At 47.8% G+C, this 25,214-nt stretch overlaps 1 protein-coding gene across 2 annotated transcripts in view; it reads left to right on the top strand.

Annotated features, from left to right (window-relative positions):
- The window catches only part of SMARCC1 (SWI/SNF related BAF chromatin remodeling complex subunit C1), a 1,286,593-nt gene that overhangs the window by 400,155 nt on the left and 861,224 nt on the right, over positions 1 to 25,214 (top strand). For both annotated transcript variants that reach the window (XM_069645843.1, XM_069645841.1), the window contains exon 8: positions 4,803 to 4,878. In XM_069645843.1, the coding sequence (XP_069501944.1) occupies positions 4,803 to 4,878 (76 nt within the window). The remainder of the gene's footprint in view (positions 1 to 4,802; positions 4,879 to 25,214) is intronic.

Here is a 25,214-nt window from a genome sequence, read left to right as displayed (position 1 = left end):
GAGTCCCCCAGGGCTCTTGTTTCCCCAACCTTGTATAACATATTCACCAAACGTCTGTTTGATTTGGACCATCTGGGTATCACCTACACTAACTATGCAGATGATGCACAAATTTTCCTCCCGCTTTCAGGGGATCATAGTAAGGACAGGGAGTTGGTGAACAGGGTGTATCTTGTCATTCAGGCATGTATGGCATCTCATGGTCTTTGCCTGAATGATAAAACAGAGCTGATCATTCTGGGCACGCATGCCAATATGAATACACTAGGCCTAGACTACTACTCAATCAGTATAGACGGAAACGTCATCAAGGTCTCTAGATAAGTAAAAATGCTTGGTTTTTACCTTGATTCTACCATGTCATTCACTAAACAGGTTAACTCCTTAGCATCAACCACAGCCTATAGCTGCAAATTAATAAGAGCAGGTAAGCCCTTCCTATCCAATGATAGCTGCATGATCCTGGCGAGAGCCCTAATACTCTCCAGACTTGACTAGTGCAATGCCCTTTACAGTGGTGCCAACAAAGCCATTACCCAAAGGTTACAAATTCTACAAAACAATGCCCTAAGAGGTGCACTTGGTATAAATAAAAAGGAGCATATTTCCTCTATTAGACACCAACATAAATGGCTCTCTACTGATAATAAAATCCACCTAAAAATGATCTCCCTGACCCATAAAGTTCTTAATAATGCTGCCCCTAACTACTTGACGGATAAAATAAAGCGAAAAATATCCATCAGACCGACTAGAACTGCCAATTCTAATTTCCTGGTAGTACCAAGATTTAACCTCTCCAAGATAGGCGGCTCAGCTTTCCTGTGAAAGCTGCTAAACTTTGGAATGCTTTGCCACATAACCTGAGAGTAGACCAACCCTTCTCACACTTCAGAAGGAACTTCATCAAACACATTAATTCTATTAACTTGTAGTCACCCTTCCATTAGATACTGTGTACCTTTAGTGCAACTGGATTGTTCATATGTATTATGAGAACTGTCAACAAATGTATATAACCTCAACACTGCTTGTAAATTTACTGTACCTATGTATATTATTCTTACTTTAACTACTTGCATACACTTGTAAGTATGTAAACTGTATATTTCGAAGGGATTGTGTCCTCCGACGTATTCCTTATCTTGATAGATTACATCCTAGCTGGCTGGCCTCGGAAATGGGTTTTAAACCATACCCTAGGTCTGATTATTTTAGAGCTTTGTCCTCTATATATGAGGAAGGGGAGGATTCCTACCATGAGAGACCCTTTGAGTTGCAAAGGACCACAACACCCATACCAGAACAATTTATCTCTGAAGAGAACAGTTTAAAGGATCTTCAAGACTCTTTACATGAGGCAAGTGGTTTAGATTCTTCTCCAGACCCTGGGGAGCATGCTGAGACCCCTTATATGGTTCTGATGGCCAGAATAATAGAGTTCATGGGGTGGTCTACAGCTACACCTTTTCAGCAGGATGACCTTATTGACATTTTAGTTAAAAGTCCACAGGAAGATCCTGTTGTTCCTTTTCATACTGCACTGCAAAGAAACATCTCTGCTAATTGGGGAAACTCCTGAAGTTATCCCGGCAGTTAACAAGAAACTATCTGCCAAATACAGGGTATCTGCTTCAGACCCTGATTATTTGAGCAAACCTTGTAGATATCTGTAAAATTGTAAGCTTTGCATATTCTTTCTGCTGCGCCCTGTTACCTCTGGTTCTTGCGCGCATTATAAATTAATAAACATACATACATACACCTGGAGCCTCACCTGAATCAGATTAGGTCCACCCAAGAAATAGAAGGGGTCCCATTTGGGGGGGGAAAGAGCATAACGTTGCTGCATTTGCAGATGACATGCTAACAATAACTAACCCAGGGGAATTCCTGAAAGCGGTGGATAGGGTGCTGACTTAGTTTGGAGAGGTAGCCGGGCTAAAAATAAATAAGAGTAAGTCTGAGGTCCTAAGTATACAGTTGTTGCTGGAGAGGGAAGGTGAGCTAAGACCTGGAACACCATACACATCGGCTAATAAAATGAAATATTTTGGAATTTGTATCACAAAAACCATGGACCAACTTTTTGAGGCTAATTATTCCCCTCTACTGGCAGACATAAGACACTAGTCAGGTGGAGTCCACTAGCCATGTCCTGGCTAGGCAGAATAAATGCCATAAAATGGTGGTGATGCTGAAGCTGTTATCTGCGTTTATAGCAATTCCCACGAGGTACCGAAGTCCTTCTTTCGAGCCCTACAAAAACATATACAGTGCTTGGTGGTGTAACAGAAGAAGCCACGAATCTCATCTAGATTAATGCTGCAACCTAGAAACAAGGGAGGTATCGGGGAAGCGGGGGGCCCAGACCCTATAGCATATTACTGCATGGCCCAACTTGGAGTGGTGAGGGACAGGTCGAAAGACTATAGAGGGAAACGATGGAGAGAAATGGACAGGGTGATGGTGGGACCAGACTTGGAGTCGGTAATATGGCTACCCCAGGAAGACAGAACCCAAAACATGTACTGTAGCTCCATTGAAACCCTGGTAGGGCACACTTGGGATGAGGTAGTAAAACAGTAGGATAACATTTAACTCGCCGCTCACACCGAGTTTCAGGAACCCGCAATTCACACCAGGGAGGGAAAGGAGTAGATTTGAGGAATGGCAGGACGGGGACTGTAGGAAACTACGGGACCTATACGAAGGGGCAGAGATAAAATCATTCATTCAATGTAAAAGGGACTTTGGGCTGGAGGAAGGGGAATGTTTCCAATACGCTCAGCTGAGACTTTCGGCCCTAAACCTTGGTATAAGCGGCAGCGATGCGTGAGCTCACCCCATTTGAAAAATGTGTGACCACTAGCGTCGGGTATAAACATTTGGGAGGGTACCTATACAGGCTGATTAAAGAAGGGGAAGAGACTGGGGTGAGAAGATTCATGCTCAATTGGGAAAGGGAAATGGAGCAAGAGGTTGAGGCAGAGCAATGGAATAGACTATGGAAGAATATCCCTAATCTGGCGCACTCGCTACAAATCCAAGAAATATGGATGAAAATGATGTACCAGTGGCATCTCACCCCCAGTAGATAGTCGAAAATATACCGGGCAGCATCCAGGCAATGCTGGAGGGGGTACGGAGCAGAGGGAGCCTGGGGGCACATTTGGTGGCATTGCCCAGTGGTAGAAAAATTGTGGGACATGATTCAAGAAGCAATAAGGGGCATACTGGGAACAGAAAACTCAGAACAAGGGGCTGTTCACACTGGGCTTGGACTGGGAATTAGAAAAGCTGCCCACAAAGGCCCAGTGCAAAAGTCTATGTAATCCTGATTATGGCAGGGGCCCTACTAGTAGCGCGGAAATGGAAAGCCAAGTAAGCACCCACGGACCTTGAATGGGTGGGCAAAATTTGGTCCCTGGCAGCAATGGAAAAAGTAACACATGAAATCAAGGGAGACAACTTGAAATTCATTACGGACTGGGACCTATTGATACAATTCCTAATGGAAGAGTCCAGGAGTGTGGTGCCCAAGGAAGATGCAACTTTTTGGACTGGTATGAGGATCACCACATACAGAAGGTGGAGGGAGGCCGCTAAGAGGATCTGGGAGGCCCGTAAGGAGAAGGGTATGCAGCACCCACAAAGACTGGCACAGCGGAGCAATCCAAATCTTGAAGAAAGGGGAGGGGGGGATTCAGAGGGCAGGGGTTGGTGGGGGTGGGGGGGATCGGAGTAAGTTACAGTTGTGTGTAAAATACAAAAAAACCCAATAAAATATTTGGGGGGGGGGGGGGTTTACATGACAATGGGTTTGAAAGGTTCATACTTTGTTCCAAGAACATCGAAAGTACCTCGTATTTAAGATACTAAACAAACCATACCAATTCAAATTCCTTACTTTTGGAATTGGATTGCCACCTTTTGTATGCACCAAGATGCTAGCAGTGGTTGCGACAGAACTATGCCTGCAAGGCAATCCCAGTGTACCGCTACCTGGACGATTGGTTAATGACGGGAAGGGATGCACAGGAGTGTCTGGCACTGACTCACCATACTTTGAACATACCCCACAGACTAGGTTTTTTCAATCGATGAAAAGAATTCAAACGTCACCCCAAGCAAAGAAAATGTGGTTCTAGGAGCAGTCCTTAACACACAAACCGCAACAGCGTACCCAACACCTTAAAGAGTGCATGCCTTGCACTCATTACTCTGTTCAAAGCAGGTCAGATGCTAACAATTAGAAAAGTTATGAGACTACTGGGTATGATGGTGTCATGCATATTCATAATACCCCATGCACGTTCAGAATGTGACTAAAACAGCAGTGGCCGGCGGAGCCATGGATACAAAAGAAAGTTTGTCCAATGGCCATCCTTATGTGCTCAAGAGAGAGCCCTGTAGTTGTTCACACCCATAAAACCCCTTCCTTCCATAAATATTTGTTTTTTATGGGAAGGGTCTGAAATGTTATGAGATCTAAAAATTACATGGGTCCGATGAGGGATGCGTTACGCCTTTTTTGTACTCTTCTCTACAGCATTTTGTGAACACTTAAACTCACTTAGTTTGTAGAAGGACCGTGCGTACGTTTAACGATAAAGAAATGTAAGCCTTTATTGAGGTAATGCTTCTAAACAAAATCCAATTTCACGTCTGCAGAGTCAACTTTTTGGATCCAGCACGTGCTATTGCCCTGTTGTATGTTTGTAAATTGTGACATCAGTTACCACTGAAGAAAATGTACCCATATTTGCAAAAATTAACTTTGCTATTTGTTTCTATTTAAGCTATGACACATGGGTTCCATCTAGTGACATTGATGCAGAGCTGGAAGAGCCACCACCCCCTGAAAAGCCATGGAAGGTATGGAAGCATGATAAAGTGATGGACTGGCTGTCGGACAAATAACCTGTTCATTCACGGCGTTAAATAGGGTTGGTTTGAGACTCAACAAAACTTGGTTTGTGTATAAAACATCTGTTTAGTTTGGGTGAAATGTATCGGATAGTTACTATTGCTTCTGTTCAATCAACACTAGAAGATGCTTTACACAAAAGGCATTTATGCGGTATCCCAACGTATTATTTCTGGATCTTGTGAATACGGAGCAGGATGTTTAGGCGCAGGACGTCCTGGCGCGGATGTTTTGCATGTCCCCTTTCAGCACGTCCTATTGTCCGCAGCTAACAGGGCGCAGGGACCTTTCGGCACAAGTATGTTTCGGCGCACAGAAACATGCCATTAATAGGACACGTGCTCCGTCTAGTGGTCTTAGACAAACGTGACCTCCATTCTCTGTATTTCTCAGGTGGTTTGCTGCTCTCCTGGCTCAAGCAATCTAAGAAACTGCATGTTTTTTTTTTCTCTTTGATGCAGACCGGATCATTTGGTTTATGCGTTAGGAGGAGTGGGGGTAGAGGGGGGGGGGTGGGGGGGGTTGGGTTTGGCAGCAGGGTTATGTGAAATTCTAGTCTTCCTAAAAGTGATACACTGGCACCAGAAAGTAGCCCAGAAAAGGGGATCCTGTGCAAATTATTCAGTTGATTCTACCAGCCCTTCTGTAGCTCCGCCCCACCCCCACAAGAGCAAATGTGTCAGATCAGTACACGACAGCTGAGCTGCAATGTCCTTTGGTGCCATCGTAGGTAGAACTATTGTAGCTTGAAAGCACAGCACTGTAGAGCCAGAGAAATACGAGAAGGTATTCAGAAACGCACGTACCGTGTTTGTCAGGGATAGAAGCAAAACATTTAGAAAGGCACTGTTAATGTTTTAAGGATTCAAAATATTGCACACACAAGATTAAATATTGATGTATTGCCAATGCTGTACATTATCTGCGAGTGCACACTGCTCTCGGGTTAATAGATTTAGAACATATACTACTTGGATGCCCGTCCCCACCACCTTCGGGCTCCCTGAGCGTAGAACAAAAATACAGCAATTATTTTGCATTTTCACCCTCAAGTAAAAATGGCACACATGTAGGGATATGTTCCCATGTGTGACCTTTTGGAATGGAAGCCCTAAAGATTTAGGAAGTGTTGTCAGTGCTGCCCATCTCATGGCTTTGGTGCACATGAAGGGGCCAGAGCCCACCTGATAGTGAAGGGACTGTTGTGCAAATGTTATTGGTGCTCTTTGCAAAGATTGGGTGCTATGATCCTCGTAGGGGGATTCTGCCTCCAACTGAAGAAATGTGGCCAGATTTGTCAGCATATTTATCTTGTCATGCAAATGGCTCCCGCTTTAACTTAACACAAAACTTAATAGCAGTATTATTGACCATTGAGGTTGAAAGGGTATTTTCACTGCACCCGTTAATAGTGCTCATGCGCCCCGTTCCACTTCCTCCATCTTTGTGGGTGTCCCCCAACTTGGCGATGGTACCGGAACCTTTGGCAGCAAAAAAATGAGCTGCTCATTTTTTTATTTAGTATAGCTAGCGGGGGTGTGGCTTTGGGCTTGGGACCGCCCCACTGAGACACCACCCTGTGGTGCCTCAGCTCAATCCCTTTATCCGCAGGGACGGTGCCAGAGCTGGCAGACAACGCAGAGACTTTCTTTCTGCTTGCTCCCTGTTCGTTTTTTTCAATTCTTAATTCACTTCCCATCGGTGCCTCGCCTTTCCCGGCGCATGTCGACCGCAGTAGGCCTCACGAGAGGTGCCTCATGCCACTGTTCGGTCCCTGCCTCGGTCCCCCATGTGCACTGTCTTGAGTGCTTGGGGCCCAACCAACGCTGGGAATCATGTTCGGCCTGCAGCCCCAGACGAACTTTCGAATGAATCCTAGTGCTGTTACTTATGGACAGTCTGGGTTAGCAGCTGCCATTAAGAAGTGGGTGTCTCCACCATCATCACTATAGATGACACCACTTACCGCCTGAGGTTTTCACTTGTTTCCTCATCGGCCAATCAAATGCCGTCCAGATATCTATACCTATGATGGATATTTTTACTTACCCCTGTACTGGATAAGTCCTCAATGAAGATCCCGGGACTCACTCCATCACACGTCCTGATGAAGGCCTGCATACAAAGTTGCATTCTACAGCTCTCCTCTAGGCTGAAACACCTTTGTGCCGACGATTACACCACCTGAACAGTGCACAGTTTATGCACTGATTTTGTTTTATGTCCATCAGATTGGGTTTGTGTTCATTCTGTAACTGCATAATTGAAATATTTGACTACTAGCAGTCTTGTCTGTTCATTGAAATCCAGTCTTTTCCACTGGATTATACTTACCTGTATTGTCTTCTAATATCCCTGGGTGCTCTATCCCCACTTTTGTCGTTATTCAGATGTTATTAAATACATTCAGTCTAAAATGCACCGTTATTGACTGCCATGTGTGTCAAAATGCTGGATTGGTATGACCTCTCACCCTGAAATTTTGTTTTGTTTACTCAATTACGCCCACCTGGGTTTTTCAGGGCATTGCCAGGTGCCCTAATATTTACTCTAGATACTGAACAGCGGCACATAACACCCCAAACACTGCATACCCATAAAAGCTCGATCCACTGCCCCCGCAGGCATCTGGTGCAGTAAACCACAAACCAAAGCAGGCACACGCGCCTTGACAAGGGGCTGGCGCCAGCATAGCCACTCATAGCAAGGAGTGGATAACCAGCTATTGTATGCAAACTACAGGTGTTTTGTCGTGTGAGCCCAAGCACAGTGACTCCACCCCCCATTGATCTGCCAATGATCCCAGGAGAAGATCAAGAAACATCCACAAAGGCAGATGTCTGACTTCTCCTTTTGGAAAACAGGTCAATAAAGGGCAGCATGGCAATCACTCACAGGCCTGCAAGAGAGTCGACAAAATTGAGGACAAAGTAGAAGCACTGGAAAATTATCAGCTGTCAAGCGACCTGGTAGAAATGAAGACGCTTCCAAGACCTGGAGCAAAGAAATTTGGATTTGGCAGCCAAGGTTGATTTCGAAAATCTCGAAAGAAGGTCCAACATAAGCATACAGGGTCTCAAGGAGTCACCAAACAAAACCCCTTCAAGCCTAGAAAGGCAAGTGAAGGCCTTGGTCAACTCCCTTTTTGTCACTCCCTTAACCCCTGACCTGCAGTTCGAAAGAGTGCATCGAGCAGGAGTCCTTGCAAATGGTCAGAGATCGGTCCTGGCAAAATGCCACCACTACAGGCACAAGATGGAAAGCGGGCAAGGGGACAAGAGTACATTGACTTTGAGGGTTCGCGCGTCAGAATTTTTCTAGACCTGTCGGCTATTACACTACCCAAAAGAAAGGATTGTCACCCATTAACCACATGTTAACGGGAACAAAAGATCTGCTATAGATGGGGCTTCCCCTTTGCGCTAGCCTTTGTACACCGCAACAAGGAATACCAGGTGGTCACTGCGGAAGAGAACAGCGTGCTACAAGGCTTAGCAATGGGAGCAAGCAGGGTTGAGATGGAAGAACTCCTCCTGTCCTCCTCCGAACCACCCAGAAGAGTGGAGGGCACCGGGCCAAGGAGGGGCGTGCTAAGGGCACCCGGAAGTTCAAAAGGTCCAATACACCATGACTTGTCATAGAGCGACCATCCATAAACAGGTTATGCCTTTCTAAGGCCTGGGAGAAATGTTGTGGCCTGGCAATGGGAACTTTAAGAAAGAGCCGAAAGCCCACCAATTGCAGAGGATGAAGGCCTGACTTATCCTCGTTTCTTTCTTGACCGGACTGGGAGGTAAGTGTTGCTAACAAGCTGTAAGTGCCTATCTGACGCAAGTAAGACAGAGTTAACCAAGTTGTCGGTTTCATGGAGTCCCCCTTGGTGTGGCCCTATATTTTTTTCGAGGGTGTCTCCAGTTACAAGGGGAAATTACTTTCTTTGTTTTTTCCGGTTTAAGGGGGTGAAGGGCAAGGCGAATTGGGGGAGGGAATGCTCCATGGAGGGGAGAGGTAGGAGGGCTAGAGACTAGGGAACTTCAGCACAGGACACGTTTACAAAGAAAGGTACGTACTGCACTTACATTGGTGATGCACCTGAGGGGAAAAACACACTGAAGACTACAGCAGCTCTGAACTCGAGAGGGCGTACATCTGCGCTCGGAACGCGGCCAATCAGTAGATCGTCAAACTATAGACATGGCGAATAATTCAGTTTGGTTTAGGCCCCTAAATGTAAAAGGTCTCAACTCGCCCCAAAAATGATCAATGTTGGTAAGGGCATTTAATCTGTCCAGTTTAGACGTCTTATTTGTGTAAGAAACCAAATTTCCAAAAGGAGAGATTTTCTCTAAAAGTTAGGCAACTCGGAGGAGCCATCTGGGTATCGGGCCAAAGCGTAGAAAGCAGCACAACAACTGTGGAAATGGGCACTTCAGCCCAAAATTCACATGAGCGGAGCATCTCCTTGGCAAGGAAAACATCTTAGACAATACATAGAATGTAGCTGACGGCCCCTCTAGAAAGAACAAGGCATGATCACCTGTTCTGTTTTTTTTTTTTCCCCACATTGACAGTAGGCAGCCATCACTTTTTGCTCACTGTACTTTTCACAAAGGAGGAATATCTATTTGCATCTCACTTTGTCCCGCTTACAAGGGCAGTCAGCACTGAAATGCCAGGCAAACCGCCTTTGAACAAGAGTACCAACAGCAACCCAGTTAAGTGTTTCAGACTTGTTGGGCCTCAGTGAGGTGGAGCTGTGCGCCTCTGAGCACAGTGAGCAAGGGGTCCTTGTCTGTGTTCACCCAGATAACGTAGTGTGATCAACCCCAAGTTCCTTGCAAAAGAAGTGCCACCTTTTGTATTTTTGCAAGGAACTTTGGGCTTCACCACCCTAAATTACCTGGGGGGACCAGATGTGCAGAGGCACAGCGCCACCTCACTGAGTCCCAACAAGTCGACGTGGACCCCTTGCTCAATGTGCTCAGAGAGGCTGATGAGGCCCAGCAAGGCTGAAACGCCTTATTGCCTACATGGGATACATTTTCTGATGCTTGTATCTGCTTAGATTCACTATGCATCGGCTGACATCGAGTAGTAGCCGCAGAGTATTAAATGTGTTCTTTTCGAAACTCAAAGGGACGTCGAAAGGGCATGCCAGTAACACTATCCCTAGTGTGAAGTCTACTGTACCAAGGTCCTTCACACGTCCAGGTCCCTCAGATTGTTTTGTTTCTTACATGAGTTAGTATGAAGTGTAGCGGGAGTACAGATGTAATGAAGCAGATAAGAGTAGATAAAGCAAGAGAAACCTACAGGGTCGGATTGGACCCTCGGCCTTTCGGCCTGTGGCTGGGCCAAAATCGCCCCGTGGCCGGGCCAAAATCGTCTCTGGGGATTGGGGGCTGGTTTGGAAGAAAAAGAAATGGAAAAAAATATTTTTTGTTTTCAATTTTATTTTTCCAAAAATCCTTTCATCCTTCGGTCGATAAATGAGTACCAAAACAGGTTGGGTGAGATTGTATGCATATTTGTTCTGTAAAAAGAGCTTTAAGCATAAGTGCTATACAATAGCATATTCTCATTTGGTCCTGGACGCCTGCTTGGATTCACCGTAATTTAGTGTACTTATGAACAATGCTATTTGATGACACTTCCTGTTTTGTCAAAGGGTGAAAGGTTGTTTTTCATTGCTTCCCGGGATGTCACTTTGGGGTGGGTCAAATGACATCACTTCTGGTGATTCTGGTGATGTCACCAGAGGTCAAGGGTCGTGAGGCGAGGGGTGGGCAACTTTATTTTGGGTGACCGGGCCTATTTCTTGTCCCAGTCCGACCCTGGAAACCTATATGCACTTTCTACTCCATAGGGCAGGAAGGGTGGGTGCATGTGAATCTAAGCAGATACAAGCACCAGAAATACCATCTGCTTAGATCATATGCTATGCATAGATTAGCGAGTAGTGTCTGGAGAAGGTGGTGGGTTGTGAGAAGGTACAGCGGCAAATGAATGCTTTAGCACTGCTCGTCACAACCTGTGAATCTGCTTTAGAATCTGTCAATGAAGTAGTGCTGAGTAAAATTATGTATGGAGCTCCATGTTGCTGCTTTGCAAATGGCGTCAAGCGGGGCATTTGCAAATGCCAGAGGAGCTCCTATACCCCTGGTACAGCAAGCTCTTGGTGTGAAAGGCAGAGCGTTGAGGCGCATTCTAAAAAATGTGCAAATTTCATTCTACCTTAGACACCCCCAGCACTTTTGCTGGATTTTAGGATTTTTAACCTGGAGAGAATGAGACCTTTTTCCCATGTATTTTTCTGTGATTTGGACTTTCTTTTGGTTGTGGAGTCTGACAAACTCCACAGGCATCATCTTTTTACATTGTGGCACACAGCACCTTCAGTGCATTGGCACAGGGAAGTCTTTTCGCTTTCCCAAAGTTTTAAACCTTCTCTTGGATAAACTACTGTTTCCAAGAGCAGCGAAGTGAAATTGACTTTACTTACATTTGTAACTTTCTAGACCCAGCACACACTATCATACAGTAGGGTGCTGGGGCGGGGTTACTCAGTATCCTCCAAATGTCTAGCTTCTCATCTAACATTTTTATGTTACCCTTTCTACAATTAATGGCTGGTGGCAGTGGTTTACTTTTAACTAACATAGTGTTTTTACCGCGGGCTGTGTTCGCAGCTGCAGTAAAGCACCCTTGGGTGCCATTTTTGTCAAAATGGCCCTGGTCGTCTTTTTTTCGCCATTTCTTGCTGGAAAGGTCCTTCTTGACATTTACTCTGTGTGCCAAACTAGGTTTGGTCCCGTTGTTCCTTTGGCGGGCTTCAGGACTGAAGACCGCCTCTGGCGTCCGATTGTCTGGGGTGGGCAGGAAGTGAGGGAGGTGCCTGAAACTCTGTGCTTAGTCTCCTAGGAGACCCAAAAGCACTCTGGCGTGATTGGCTAGCTGACTGTCCGGCAAGGACAGTTACCCTGCTGGGTGAGTGGCAGCTAGGCTGGATTGAATGAGTGAGAACTGAATAAAGGTTGAGTCTCTTGGCTTGGAAGGCAGAGTCGACCACTGGAACGAAAGAACTGCAGACGAGCTTGAAGAGGATGGCTGCTGCAACTACTGGACCGTTGGTTTGCCCGGTGAAGCCGAGCTGCAGGCTCGAATTGCCAAGTTCATCTCGACAGAGAAGCCCCTGCAAGGACGACTTCTCCCTTTGAGTTGGTGGGACCAATCAACTCGGCACTAAGCCACCTGGATACTCCTCTCCGAGCTGGTTGTATTTTCCTCAGAGTGCTGCAGGAAACCGTACAGCCAGGGAGAGAGACCAGTTTGTGTGCTGATTTACAGCTACCGGAATTGAATTGAAGTTTTGCCAAGCTTTTTGACTGTTCAAGTGCAGTGCAGGAGTACCCTGGCATCCTCCCTCTTGTCCCCACGACTGAGGCCCAGGAACAGTGAGATCTGCAGGAACTGCCAGGAACGGTAGTCATCAGCTGCCTCTTTTTCTTCATTTGTAATGTACTTTCAAACAAGACTGAGTACTTTCCTCTCGCGGTGAAACTGCTTTAAACTTTCCCAACTTACACTGGGGTCTGTATCTGTACCTATACAGCCCCCCCTTTTTTCTTCCTGCACTTATCAGACATAACCTGTCTGCTGCCTTAAAGCTAGCACTTGCAAATTGCTGCCTGCACTACCACTGTTTGTTGCCTTTATTTGTTTCTCCTTTGCTTTGCACTTTGAACTTCTCCTCCCTTTCCATTCACTTTCCCCTCCCCCTCTTTCTCAATGTCACTGAGCCTAGTTAGATCGTTGTTTCGTTCTCCCCTCTTCCCCTCCCTTGCCTTGTCGTGCTCTGAAACACTTGTGTACGAACGCGATAGAAATAAAATATCAATAGCAACTACCAACATATGATGATTCTTTTTACAAACGACTTCTGAGAACTTTGGCAGAGACTTTACCGTTTCTTACCAGAACTGCTTTATCCTATCGAAGACTTTAGTTCATTGACTTTGGCCTAGCCTATTGAATCTAATTGACTCTTCTGGTGAACTCAAAGTATTAGCACTGACCAAGAATAATTGTAATCTTTTATGTTCTGATAACCTTTGCCTTTTTGCTCATATGATATGGGGAAACTAACCAGTACTTAAGGGTTGTCAGTACTGGGAAACTGTTTACCTTTTCTTTTTACTTATCTATTTTTGACTAACATTTTGTATGATGCTATACTAAAAGGGATTTTTGGTTACTTTTTATATGTGCCTCAAAACAAGCTGGTGGCAGCAGTTCATTTTTCACTATCTTTACTATATTTTGGCTTTACCATGAATGGCTACTAACTGGCTAGTTTTACTTTTTTGGTGAATCTCATCACCGGGTAATCCTTGGTTTTCAAGGGCTAGTGCAGAGCATGCGTTTTACAAGCTAGGAAGTGGGTTGGAACTGCGTGGTCCAATACACTAACTGGTTTCAGAATGTCTTGAGTGGATGCATGTGTATTACCAATAGGGGTGCCTGATTGGACCACTGCTGGGGTTGGAGTGTGGGGTAGATCTTCATTGGTTGGGCTGAGTTTCTGTGCTCACCTGAGTTTTTCCATAAAGTCCTGTAGCCATTGCCCAGAGATCCTGTAGGGACCCAAGTATCCATGAAGACTTGGGAAGACCAGTGGACTGATCCTGAAAAGGCCTGGCAACCACTTTTTGTTGCAGTCCTGGTGGAGCGCTGTCTGGGTTGTGATCTTTGATGACCTTTATCAGTACTTTGACCATAGCAGTGGTGGGAACAACCATTCTTGATTTCTTCGGGTAACTCAACAAGTTGCAGCCTTCGGAGGTGTTCCTGGACCATTAAGTGGGCTGACGAGCTCCTGTTTGACCTTCTGCACTAGAAGAGACGTTCCGTGTTTCATCTTGGAACTTGTACGGTAGCCCACTTGTCCTGCAAGAGACCCTCCTGTGAAATATTGTTGTCCTACTCTCGACGGGGCCAGAGAGAGAGGACTAAGACCGCAACATCTTTTTCCCCTGCTGTCCCCATGCAACAGGGACTGTCCCTGAAAATGGTGTTGTTGCATCTGGTCGACTGCCCTGAAGAGTCCTGCACTGGTGCCTGCTGCATTGTTCAAAGAGGTTGCACCAAGCTCCTGTACCCGTTCGGAACTTATTGCACGTCCAGCAGCTCCTGGACTCCGAAAGCAACCAATGGCAGGATCTGACCGCCGGCAATCCTCCAGCGGGCTACAAAGTCTGGAGAAAGAGTATGGGTTGGAAGGTGTAGCAATACGTACCTGCCCCCTCTATCACCGTCCTTCAAAAGTGTATTAACTTTTGAAAACTTATTATTATTGCAGCAAGCCCTACGAAAGCTGCAAATAGTCTTATTCACTAGAATACGCCCTCTTCTGACTTTTGGAACCCTACTCGCATCCTTAGGACCCTCAACGTTTTCCCACTCCGTAAAACTATTGGAAACTTTGAACATTTGGGCATAAGGACTCCTACAACTTATGAATCGACTTTGTAAGTTAGGGTTGATATTCCTCTGGACGGTTGGTGTAATAACTATTTACTTCCCTTTCAGGTGTTTGGGGGGTGGGGGGTGGACTGAAAGTTTTACACTAACTCACTGTGATTGTATGTCTGAATTTTACTATTTAATATTGTGTGATATTACTACCTGCTTAGTCATTTTACTTTTCATAGTGTTTTTTGGCCATAGCATATCTTTGTACTAGTGTAATTCTTGATTGCGCACTGTTAGTTTCGTTGTGGACCTCTTGGCCACTCGCCATGCTTCCTTGATTGGTTTGGCTACAGCTCCGAGTTGTCCCTGTTCACTAACTATAACTAGGTTGGCTTCCTAAACTCTGTACTGAGCGTGCCTAAAATATAAACTGAAGACTAATGGGGAGCGCGGTCAGAACCGCTGGGCCTCACACTATGAAGCAGAATCAGAAGCAACAGAGCCTGTTCAAACTGCAGAACTGGAGGCTGGGGTTTCAGACGGACTGGTCCGGGCAGACCCTCTTAGTTTAACAGGGAGGTGTATGCAAGAAAAGCCGGAAATATACTAAAATGGCACCAGAATAACTGACCATGCAGTTACTGCGACTTTCCCCCCTACACAGTATTCCAACTGTGCTGTTGTCTCAGTAACAGGAGTCGAGGGTTGCGGGGTTGTTCCCACTTACCATTATGGTAAGCAGTGGTTAAAGGAGAAAAAAAGGACCTAGCAGCTTCAGCACTGCCCCGCGTAAGTGGGAGGAAGTGATGCTGCAGAGAGGTACAAGGCAGTAGACGGCGCACACAGAAGAGCACCGTAGTAAAGGTTAGTGGGGGGAGGGCGGGTTGTTGATTGCAGGCCTGGGGAATGTGGGCAAAAGTGATCTATCTGATCACTGCGCCACACCTTTAATTGGAGTCCACATTTTCGTCGGTTGAGTTACGGACAGCGCAGTGATCAAAAAGATCCGAAAAGCCTTGCAGCATTACCCCCAACTCCGACTGATCGACCTCGGAGGCGGATTATGGAAAGGTACCCTGGTGATTGCAAAGCTGCAACAGACACTAAGCCAAGGGTAGTATATAAGAGCATTGAGGGATCAACCTTGATGCGAAATACAAAGGATGTAGAGTATCCACCGAAAACTGTACAGACGGAGCAAGGCACAAGTGCCGGCCAGACATACACATTCAGGGAAGCTAAGTTTAAAACATGCAGGACCTTCCACACCAAAGCCTGTTGATTCTATGGTGAATGGAAAACACAAACGACAAAGTGTTATCTGGCTCTGGGGAAGAGTGGGAGGGAGGAGACAATATGGCCGGCGACCAAGGCGTTAACGCCTAAATGTTAACTTCCACCCCAACACATAGGTCCACAGCCATGGAATGGACACCTTGATGCACAAAGGAGCGTTCAATGCTGGAATTGAGAGAAACAATGTCAAAAATTGTCTTTCTTCGAAAGCATCAGCTACACTCCAAAAGGAAAATGAGCATGACGGATGACGAGTTATCAAAGAAAATAGGGAGGTCACATGTGCGTGTGGATCTTAACCAAGACCCTTTCTGCAGCATTGGCTCTTAAATGGATTTACATGCTCTGGAATATTACCAGTCCTCAGGCTGCGACTCCTCGGTAACATTAAAGCAGTTTACCTTTTAATTTTATCACTGCTTGTCACTTTAGTGCTCTATTAGTCATTTTGCATCATACTTGCCACAGCCAATTAGATGGGTACCCTTACTGCCTCCCCTTTCCGTCTGTTTTTGCACGTTATCTCAGTCTAAATCTTTGTGTTTTGTTCAGCTTCACTCCTCGCCTGTGGCAGTGAGTTTTCTGGCCATTCCAATACCTTTAGAGATTACATCTTCCGAGGGAGGCCTTCAGTAGTGCATAGAGATGATGGACACTAGAAGGTAGAGCCTGTTCAATGCCTGCGCCACAATTAACCATTAAAACGTTTATATTGAGGACCTTCACAAACTGTCTTTACTGTCTTCACACAAACCTCGACTTGGCCTACTGTACCATCTGCCAGTCTTTTTCATCCAGGACCTGCAAGGTCTGCCACCGGAAGTTAGTGGCATGGTTAGAAGGGGGTGCCTCAGTCCGTAGTTATGCCTCTGCTAGCACAGCATATTCCTGGTGCGCCCTCCCTCTTCAAAGAGATGCAGGTCCCACAAATCATCTTCCTGTGGGATGAAAGCTAAAAAGGGACATGACCACACGCTCAGCTGCACTCTTGTCAACTATGTTGTTGATGTCCTTGTCTACTCCTACACTGACCTCGTTAACCACTTTGGTGCCTAATGCACTGTTGTCGACAGTTTCGTTTTCCAGCCACTCATCGAAGAAATTGCGCTGGTCCACAACTACAATTCCTTTGTCCACGCTGTCATTGTTGAATTGGAGAATGGCTAGTTCTGTGCTAATTCCCTTCAACCTTCAAGACCCCCAGCTCTTTTGCTGGACTTTAGGACTTTTATATTTCTATCCTGGAGTGAGTGAGCCCTTTCTCTCACTCTTCATGTGTTTTGATCTGATTTGTGTTTCCTTTGTTTTTGGAGTCTGACAAACTCCATAGGCATCTACTTTTTGTATGGTCACACACATTCCCTTCAGTGCAGTGCCACAGAGATACTTTAGATTTCTCTTAAGGTTAAAATACATTTTCTTGGGTGAACTACATTTCCCAAGAATAGTAAGGTGAAATTGACTTTACTTAACTTTTTCTCTTTGTAGGTCCAGCGCACCCCATCCTATGTGGCTTGTTGGGGGGGGAGGTTGCTTAGTAGCCCCTTTCACTAAATACTTGTGTAATACTTTTTGTAACCCTCACCACTTTAAATGGCTGGTGGCAGTGGCTTCCTTTTCCTTCCATTGTGCTTTTCTAATGCAGGCTGAATCCTCAGCTGCGGTATAGCACCCATGGGTGATCATTGTGTCAAAATGGCCCCGGTCGTCTTTATTCGCTATTTGTTTGTGAGGTCTTTCTTGGGTTTTACTATGCTAGCAAAACCAGGTTTGAACCCTTTGTGCGTACTCTGGCTCCAATGTGTATGCAAGAGCAGGCAGGTAGGTGCCCAAAACTCCCCTGTTCTTAGTCTCCAAGGAAACCTGAATGCAACCAGTCCCGATTGGCTGGCTGGCTGTCCTTGCAGGGCAGCCACCCTGCGCTGTGAGTGACCACTAGGCTGTGCATGAATGGGAGAAACATGCTTGAAGGTAGCCCAACCGGTGTCCAAGATCCACGGTGGTGCTGTTTACTGAGCGCTGAAACTGCAAAGTGCTGCTGCTCCGTAAAGAGCCCATAGCTGCTGCCGGCCATCGAATTGCTGCTGCAGGAGTCCCCTGATGTCCCTCTTTTTACCACGACTGAGGCCCAGGAACACAGGATCTGTATCACTGCCACCAGACAGAAGCCCGCTGGACCCTCTTCTAACCAAAGGTACTGTGCTGACTTTGTACTTGCATCATTGTCTTTAGCTTGCTCTTCTCAGTTGAGACGTACAGTAGCTGTAACGGCTTGTGACCCTACAGTGAGAAGTGCCTCAAGTCCATAGACTTTGCTCCAATTGACTTTGGCTGTCCTGGCTCCCTGCAGACTTTTCTATTACCTTGACTTTGATTCTTACTGTCCCTCATAGGTGATATTGCTGGGAAAGGTTTTTATCTAGACTTCATTGGAAGATTTAAAGTGCTCACGTGCTCTGAGAACCTGTTTATCCTTTTTCCTTTCTCTAACTTTTCCTTTCTACAAAACTCAGAATTATACAAGTGATATATAAATGCTGTTACTGTCCAAATTAGTGAAGTCACCTCAAGGTGTAGTAAGTGTGTATGGAGCATCTCTAAAGAGTACTTGATTTGTGTCCATTCTGAGAAAGTATTTTGAAGTGTATTTGATTTGCTGCATATATTGCCCTTTTTAAAGAATGCTTATTTAAAAATGACCCTCACATAAATAATTATTTTACTAGAAAACCTTGAGTGCCAGTGATATTTTGATAATTGTATTGATGGGTTTCATTGCTACAGCTCTACAGTTCACATGTACTCCCCTTGAGAAGTTTGGCTGCTCAGTCACACTACCAACTTGTGTAGTACAGACCTATACCAATAGGTGGATTACTTGATACCAAGAGGACAAGTGTTGTGTAGTCTCCTACAGGGTTACTACATCAATTTTGGCCTAACAATAGACGACCCATAATCGACATAGATCCTCGTCAACGACAGTCTATGGCCCAGTTGACCACCTTGTTGATTACCAAAATCGCCACATCAACGACCAAATAATAGTCTCCGTCAAATGTTGGTTACCATCCTAACATCGTCGCCAAGAAAATTTGCCTAGTCGATGCCTACTCAAAGGCCATTGGTCTCAACTTTCCCAAAGGGGAATCACTGTGGGCAGAGATGTTCCATCGGCATTGGCCTACATTCCCAGACCAACTCGTGCTCAGACATACTTCTCTAGCTCCATATGTGTACTGCCTGCAGTACTGTCATCTGTCGCTCCCTTCAGAGCAATTATTACAGCAGGGTGCGGATTCTGACATGGAGTGGGACATACCAGAAATTGTTACCTCTGAGGGGAATACAGTAACATGTACCTCCTGTGGTAAACATTTTCTCTGCCTGCCCCACTAAAACAAGGTCTTCCCATAACAAAAGGCCCTCAGCAGCCACCTCTGGGGGACCAGTGTTCAGAGGAGCAGCCCCACTGCTCCTAAACGGGTTCCTGAACTGTCTGCTCCAGGGATGTTTCAATGGACACACTCGACACATTAGTTTCAGAGCTCCAACAATGGCTTCCTGCAACACCAACGCCACATGATAGGTTCCCATCAAGGGAATGTTTAATTCCACCACCCCCCTATGGTGGTCCTGCGATGGTGCCACTGTTGCCACTGGTCGCCTCGCAAAGATACTGACACTGACTACCCATTGAATGGTTCTCCAGACACTCTACAGATGAGTTTGAAAATCTAGTGCCAGGTGACTGTAAACCAGCAGACCTACCATCAAGAGATTTGCGCCCAGATGAAATTGACTCCTTTCATGCCCTGATGTCATGAATGGCGACGCTTTTTGATCCTCACCTCGAAGAGCAGAAAAAATATGGTTTTCTGTACCAACGGCGGGAAGCTGCGAGAAAGTCAATGGTGGCCATTCCAGTACTGGTGAGGATATACCCTTTCCTAGCGCCTCCCAAGGACTGTTTTGATAAGAAATATAAGGTTTTAGTCAGCACCCAAATGCCTGAATGCGTAATGCTGTCCAGACTGTGTTCTCTGCAGCTTCTTGCAAGCTTTCTGCCATTCCTTACTCTGTGTATGGTACTCCCAGGAAAGGAGGGCAAACAATTGGTTGCTTTTGGAAAGAGGGGTCAAATCCACAGCAGCTACGACCATCAGTGTTTAACTCGCTTGCTATTCTGCCACCCTACAATCAGGAGTTTGGTTCAAGCTTGGGTGAATCCTAGACTTCCTCTGAGGGATTACGCCCTTAAACGAGGGTGAGGCGGCATCAGACCACGCCATTTCCATCGCCATAGTGGATATTGGATTCCACCAAATGGGTCATTGAGCAGTGCTGTGCTGCCAAGGGTAGCTGAAAGCCACTGTTTTCAGACCAGAGGTCCAACCTAAGGTGGTAGATCTGCCTTTAGACAGCACCGACCAGTTTGGGAGAAAGGTTGACAAAACACTGCAGGCCATCAAAGCTGACACAGAGATGGCATATTTCTTAGGCATTCTGGAACAGCGCAGATAGTCGTTTCGCTCCCGTAAAGCGAGGTTCTCAGACTTGGAGGGACTACAAATTCTCTTAATGTCCACCCGCAGCCTGCAGCAGTATAAAGGTAGATCTTCAACCTACAGAGGAAACCTGCGACGACACAGAGCTTCCTGAAATCAATTACCAAAGCAAGCTTGACCAGGCCACAGTACCGACCACCTACTACAGCACCCTAGTAGGGGGGCAACATGCTGACTTTGATTATTGAAAAAACATACCCACCTACAAATGGGTGCTATCAATCATTCAACAGGGCTACCGTAGAGTTAATTGGGGAAACGCCCCTTGTTAGTAACGTTTTCTATCTTTAGAAACTCCATTTCTATGGAACCCCAAACTTGTTGCTGCTATTTTTTTAACTTTTGCCTGTCTTTCTCTAGTGGAGTGAAGCCTTCAGCTTCGCTCCACTGTAGTTTTGCTCATTTTTATGGGTAAACTGACCAGTCCTTAAGGCTGTCAGTACAGGGAAACTTTCTTTTAATGTTATGTTAGCTATTTTTTGAGTAATGTGATCATTGCGCAATGCGATTTACAATATAGTGCCATGGGGTTTCTTCTGTATAATATCCTCAAAGGGATTTTTTGGTTACTTTGTAGGTGCGTAAATGACATGCTGGTGGCAGCGGTTGTATTTTGACGTTGTTTGCAGTACTTTTCTTTAGCTTTATTTCGTTAACCGTATTTGGCTACTAACTGTGGCTAGTGTCCCAATATGGCAGGCAGTTCTACAAGGTTTTTGCCTGCTCTTTTGGCCATTTTGACTTGTGACATCCTCCCTACCCTGCCAGGTCAGGATAATCATTTTATGGTCCTGCATTGCCCAGAAAGACTAGGTTTTCACAGGCTAGTGGAGGGCCATGTGTATGTTCCCACGAAGTTGACTGAGATTGTCTGGTCCCAATCGACAAACTGGTTTCTGTATGTCTAGAATGTATGCATGAGTTTCACAATCAGTCCTGATTGGACCACTGCCGGGGGGTGTGTGTGGGGCAGCTCTTCAATTGGGTGAGCTGAGTTTCTCACCTAAATTTCAAGATAAGTCATGCAGCCATGCCTCAGATCCCAGAGAAATCCTGAAAGTATCCTGCCCAACTGTGAAGACAGTGGAAGAGGAGTGGATCTGTCCTAAGAATGCCTGGGGACCACCTTTTGCTACAGTGCTGGTGGTGGTCCTGTATGGTGATCTTCAGAAGTCTGTCAGTGGAGCTTCGACTCTTGGAGTGGTGGGACCAACCAATCCTGACATCGGCAGTGTCCTTTGAAGAAGAACCCTATGAAGTGCCTCTGAACCACTCAGTGGCTGACCAGCTTGAACTTTGGGCTGCCGCGCGCCAGACATCACTGTTATGCAGGTTAGGCCAAAACATTGGGGACCCACTGCTTATCCAAGAAGGGTCACCGCTGCTATATTTTGGTGTTCCACCATCCAAGGGTCCTGAGATATGGGGCCGACTTGGACTGTGACAACTGTGTCCCCTTCCTGTCGCCGTGCAATGGTGACTATCGCCTGAAACTGCTTTCCCACAGCCACTTGTGTGCTGAGAGGAGTCCTGCACCCGAGAGTGAGCTGCATTCTTCCACTAGAACATGTTGCGCCAGCATCTGTGGCTGACAGGGGACTTTTATTATATTTTATTTTTTTAACTTGCCACTCCTGGGCACGGAGGTCCAGAAGAAACTGCAGTAAATGCAACCTCAGACAACCCTCTGGAGACCTGCCAAGCCAAGAGAAACCAAAGTACGGGGTTAGTTACTGTTTTACTTGCCTGAAGCTATAGCTACCCTTTTAAAAGGATTCTTGACTTTTCTCCAGCATGGGGTCTGGCATGGATTCACATGCTCATGAATATTCCCCGTCGTCAGGCTGGGAATCCTCGGTAAAGAAAAAACCAGTATCAGTTTCGTTTCTGATCTGTCTTTCGTAGTAATAACCAATCACTGGTCTCTGCGTCATACTGACCACAGCCAATGACTGCCCTCTACCTAAGCACCGCCTCTGGCAGCCATCTTCAGATTTTTACCGCACGTTCATGTGTTGGGATCCTCGTGCTATTGCTCTCGAGCGTTAGTGCTATTTTTTCGCGCTTTTTCACAAAAACTTCGATTCTTTCGGTCAAAAGAGCCTCAAGCTCCACCGATCCTACATCCGATCAACGGGGACCCGTGTCGGATTCATCTGTGCCCCTCAAGGGTGAAGATTTCGTCGAGCTACACTTCGGAGGACTCCAGAAGCTTCTCAGGCCCGGTCTCGGAGATGGCCCAGGAGAAGGGAAGCTCGACGCCCGGAAAGCTGTTCAGGGCCTGCCCTGGATGCCAGCTGCAGAACGTCTTCAAGGAGGACGAACACTTTCTGCCTTTACTGCCTTCATGGGGACAAGACGCACGTGGAGAAGGACTGTGCGTTTTGCGGCAACATGTCGGAACGGACCATGAAGGACCGCCATCAACGTCTCGCCAGCTGGCTGGAGGGTAAGAGCCCGTCTGGCGAGAAGAAGAAGAAATCTGAGCGGTCTTCTAAGACCTTTGAGGGCGCCCCGGCGACGGGGGCCCAACATAAGGCCAAGCACCGCGAGTCCGCTGGCACCGGGAGCGCCGAACGGTCGGGCTCTACGGGCGCCAGGCAGGGCGCACCCTCCCCGGCACCATCAACCACGAGCCAACGCTCTGGGTCGGGTAAGAGGAAGGCCGAGCACCTGGCGAAGCTCCTGGAGAGACCCCGGTCGAGCTCTAAGGCAGAGGAGGAGCGTGGCAGTGCCCCCTCCCTCAAGGATAAGGCGGTGAGCGCACCTAAGGTGGTGAAGGCCTTGATCCATTCGACCAAGCCCTCTATCGAAACGGTCGCGGCGGCCCTGGCCCAGCCTGTGGAGGCTGCACCAGCGGTGGCGGCCTCGGGGCCCAGAATCTCCCTGCCTCCTCGGAGGGAGTCTTCTTTCGTGCCCATCGATAGGACCCCCGTGAAACCCTCCGTGGGGAAGAAGGGGGGGCAGGGCGTCGTCGTCGATTCGGCCTCAACCTCAGAAGAGGAACTGATCGAGGTCTTAAGCCACGGCCTAGGCGTGGAACAAGACCAGCCCGTCGGAATGGGCCCCGACGCAGGTGACGACGACGACATCGTCGAGGATACCGACGGGGCCCCTGCTCGCCCGTCGGATTCCCCTCTGCCAGCGCCGCAAGACAACTCAGCGGCCATTTTGTTGGCTATACAGTCCTTATGCTCCGAGATAAGGACGAGACTGCCGTTACCGACGGAGGAACCTCTCCCGTCGGGGGATCCAGAACCGGGACCTTCTGGTGTTCCCCCTACCAAGAAAAGAAGGATCCATCCACCGCCTCCTTTTCAACCGTCGCGCCCCGTCCAGCCCTCCTCCCCGTCCACCCGAGGGGATGATACGGGGACTGACACGGCAGCGACGGGTACGGACGCCGAGGCATACGACGAGGATTTTCCGTCGTCGCCTCCCACCAGGGCTTCTCCGCCCGACGAGATTGGATCGTTCCACTCAATGATCGCCAGGGCATCCGAGCTTTTCCAACTCTGCCCTGAGGAGAAGAAAAAGGAAGGCTTCCTTTACCAACGGCGCGAGGCCAAGAGGAAGACGGTCCTCGCAGTGCCTCTGTTAGACGACATTTGGGATGAGGGCCTTTCCCTCCTCAAGAACCCTTCCACGACGCCAGCGAAAAGAGACCGGTACGAGAAAAAGTACCGGGTCCCGGACTCGGCCCCCCTATGCCTCCGGGCGCAGCCTACCCCGGACTCCGTCGTCTCCGCGGCAGCCAGGAAGAAAGCGGGGGGGGGGGTGCGGCCTCCACGTCGACTTCCCCGCCGGACGGCGAGGGAAAGAAATTGGATGCCATGGGACGCAGAGTCAACTCGTCGGCGGCGACGACGATTAAAGCGGCCAACGCCTTGGCTATCGTGGCCCGCTACGACAGGGAACTCTGGTACAAGATAGCTCCCCTGCTGGATTTTCTGCCGGACGACAAGAGGGCGGAGGCCCTTGAGATCCTGCAGGAAGGTGAGGTGGCCTCGGACCACGCCATCACCGTGGCGACGGACATCGCCGACACTGGGTTCCGCCAGATGGGCAACGGCGTTTGCCTTCGACGTCGCGGATGGCTCAAGGCGACGGACTTTCGGCAGGACGTCCAGACCAGGGTCCTGGACATGCCCTTCGACGGGAACAACCTGTTTGGGAAGACAGTGGACGATTCCCTTCAGGCCATCAAGGCGGATACTGAGACGGCCCGGGCCCTTGGAGTACTGCAGCAACGGCGGACGCCCTTTCGGAGCGGCGGAGGCAAGGGCGCCTCCAAAGGTTCCGGCGGCGGTTTCGCTTCCTACCGTCAAGCGGCCCGCTCGTCGTCGCAAGAGGCCTACAGAGGACGAGGCAAGTCTGGCGGACCCCGCCGTCGTCGCCAAGGAGGCCAAGGCGGCAAGGCCGCGTCCAAGCAGGATTGAACCGGCCGTGGGGTCGGGCCCCCACCGAAGCACCCCGGTGGGAGGCCGGCTGGCGGGCTTCGTCAGCGTGTGGGAGTCCATCTCCACCGACCGTTGGGTGCTGGACGCCCTGGCCCGGGGCCACGCGCTCGAGTTTCAAAGAAGGTGCCCGCGCGTCCCCCCCGTGGCCAGGAAAGAACTTCACGTCCCTCAACTTCTCCTAGAGGTAAAGGCGATGCTCAGAAAGGGCGCCATCGAACTCGTCCCAAAGAGGCTTCGGGGCTCCGGAGTCTACTCGCGTTACTTCCTCGTGAAGAAGAAGACGGGAGGATGGCGCCCCATCCTGGACCTGCGACGCCTGAACAAGTTCATCAAGGCGCAGAAGTTCCGGATGGTCACCCTCCAGCACGTCCTGGGTCAGCTGGAGGAAGGAGACTTCCTGTCGTCGTTGGATTTGGAGGATGCCTACTTCCACATTCCCATCCTGAAGGGGCACCGAAAATTCCTCAGATTCGTGGTCCAAGGGCGTCA

The sequence above is a fragment of the Ambystoma mexicanum genome, chromosome 2p, assembly GCF_040938575.1.
Source record: "Ambystoma mexicanum isolate Mex_15411 chromosome 2p, UKY_AmexF1_1, whole genome shotgun sequence".
NCBI classification, from domain to species: Eukaryota; Metazoa; Chordata; class Amphibia; order Caudata; family Ambystomatidae; genus Ambystoma; species Ambystoma mexicanum.
Note: the sequence above shows the minus strand (reverse complement) of the source record. Positions and strands in the feature narration are given on the sequence as shown.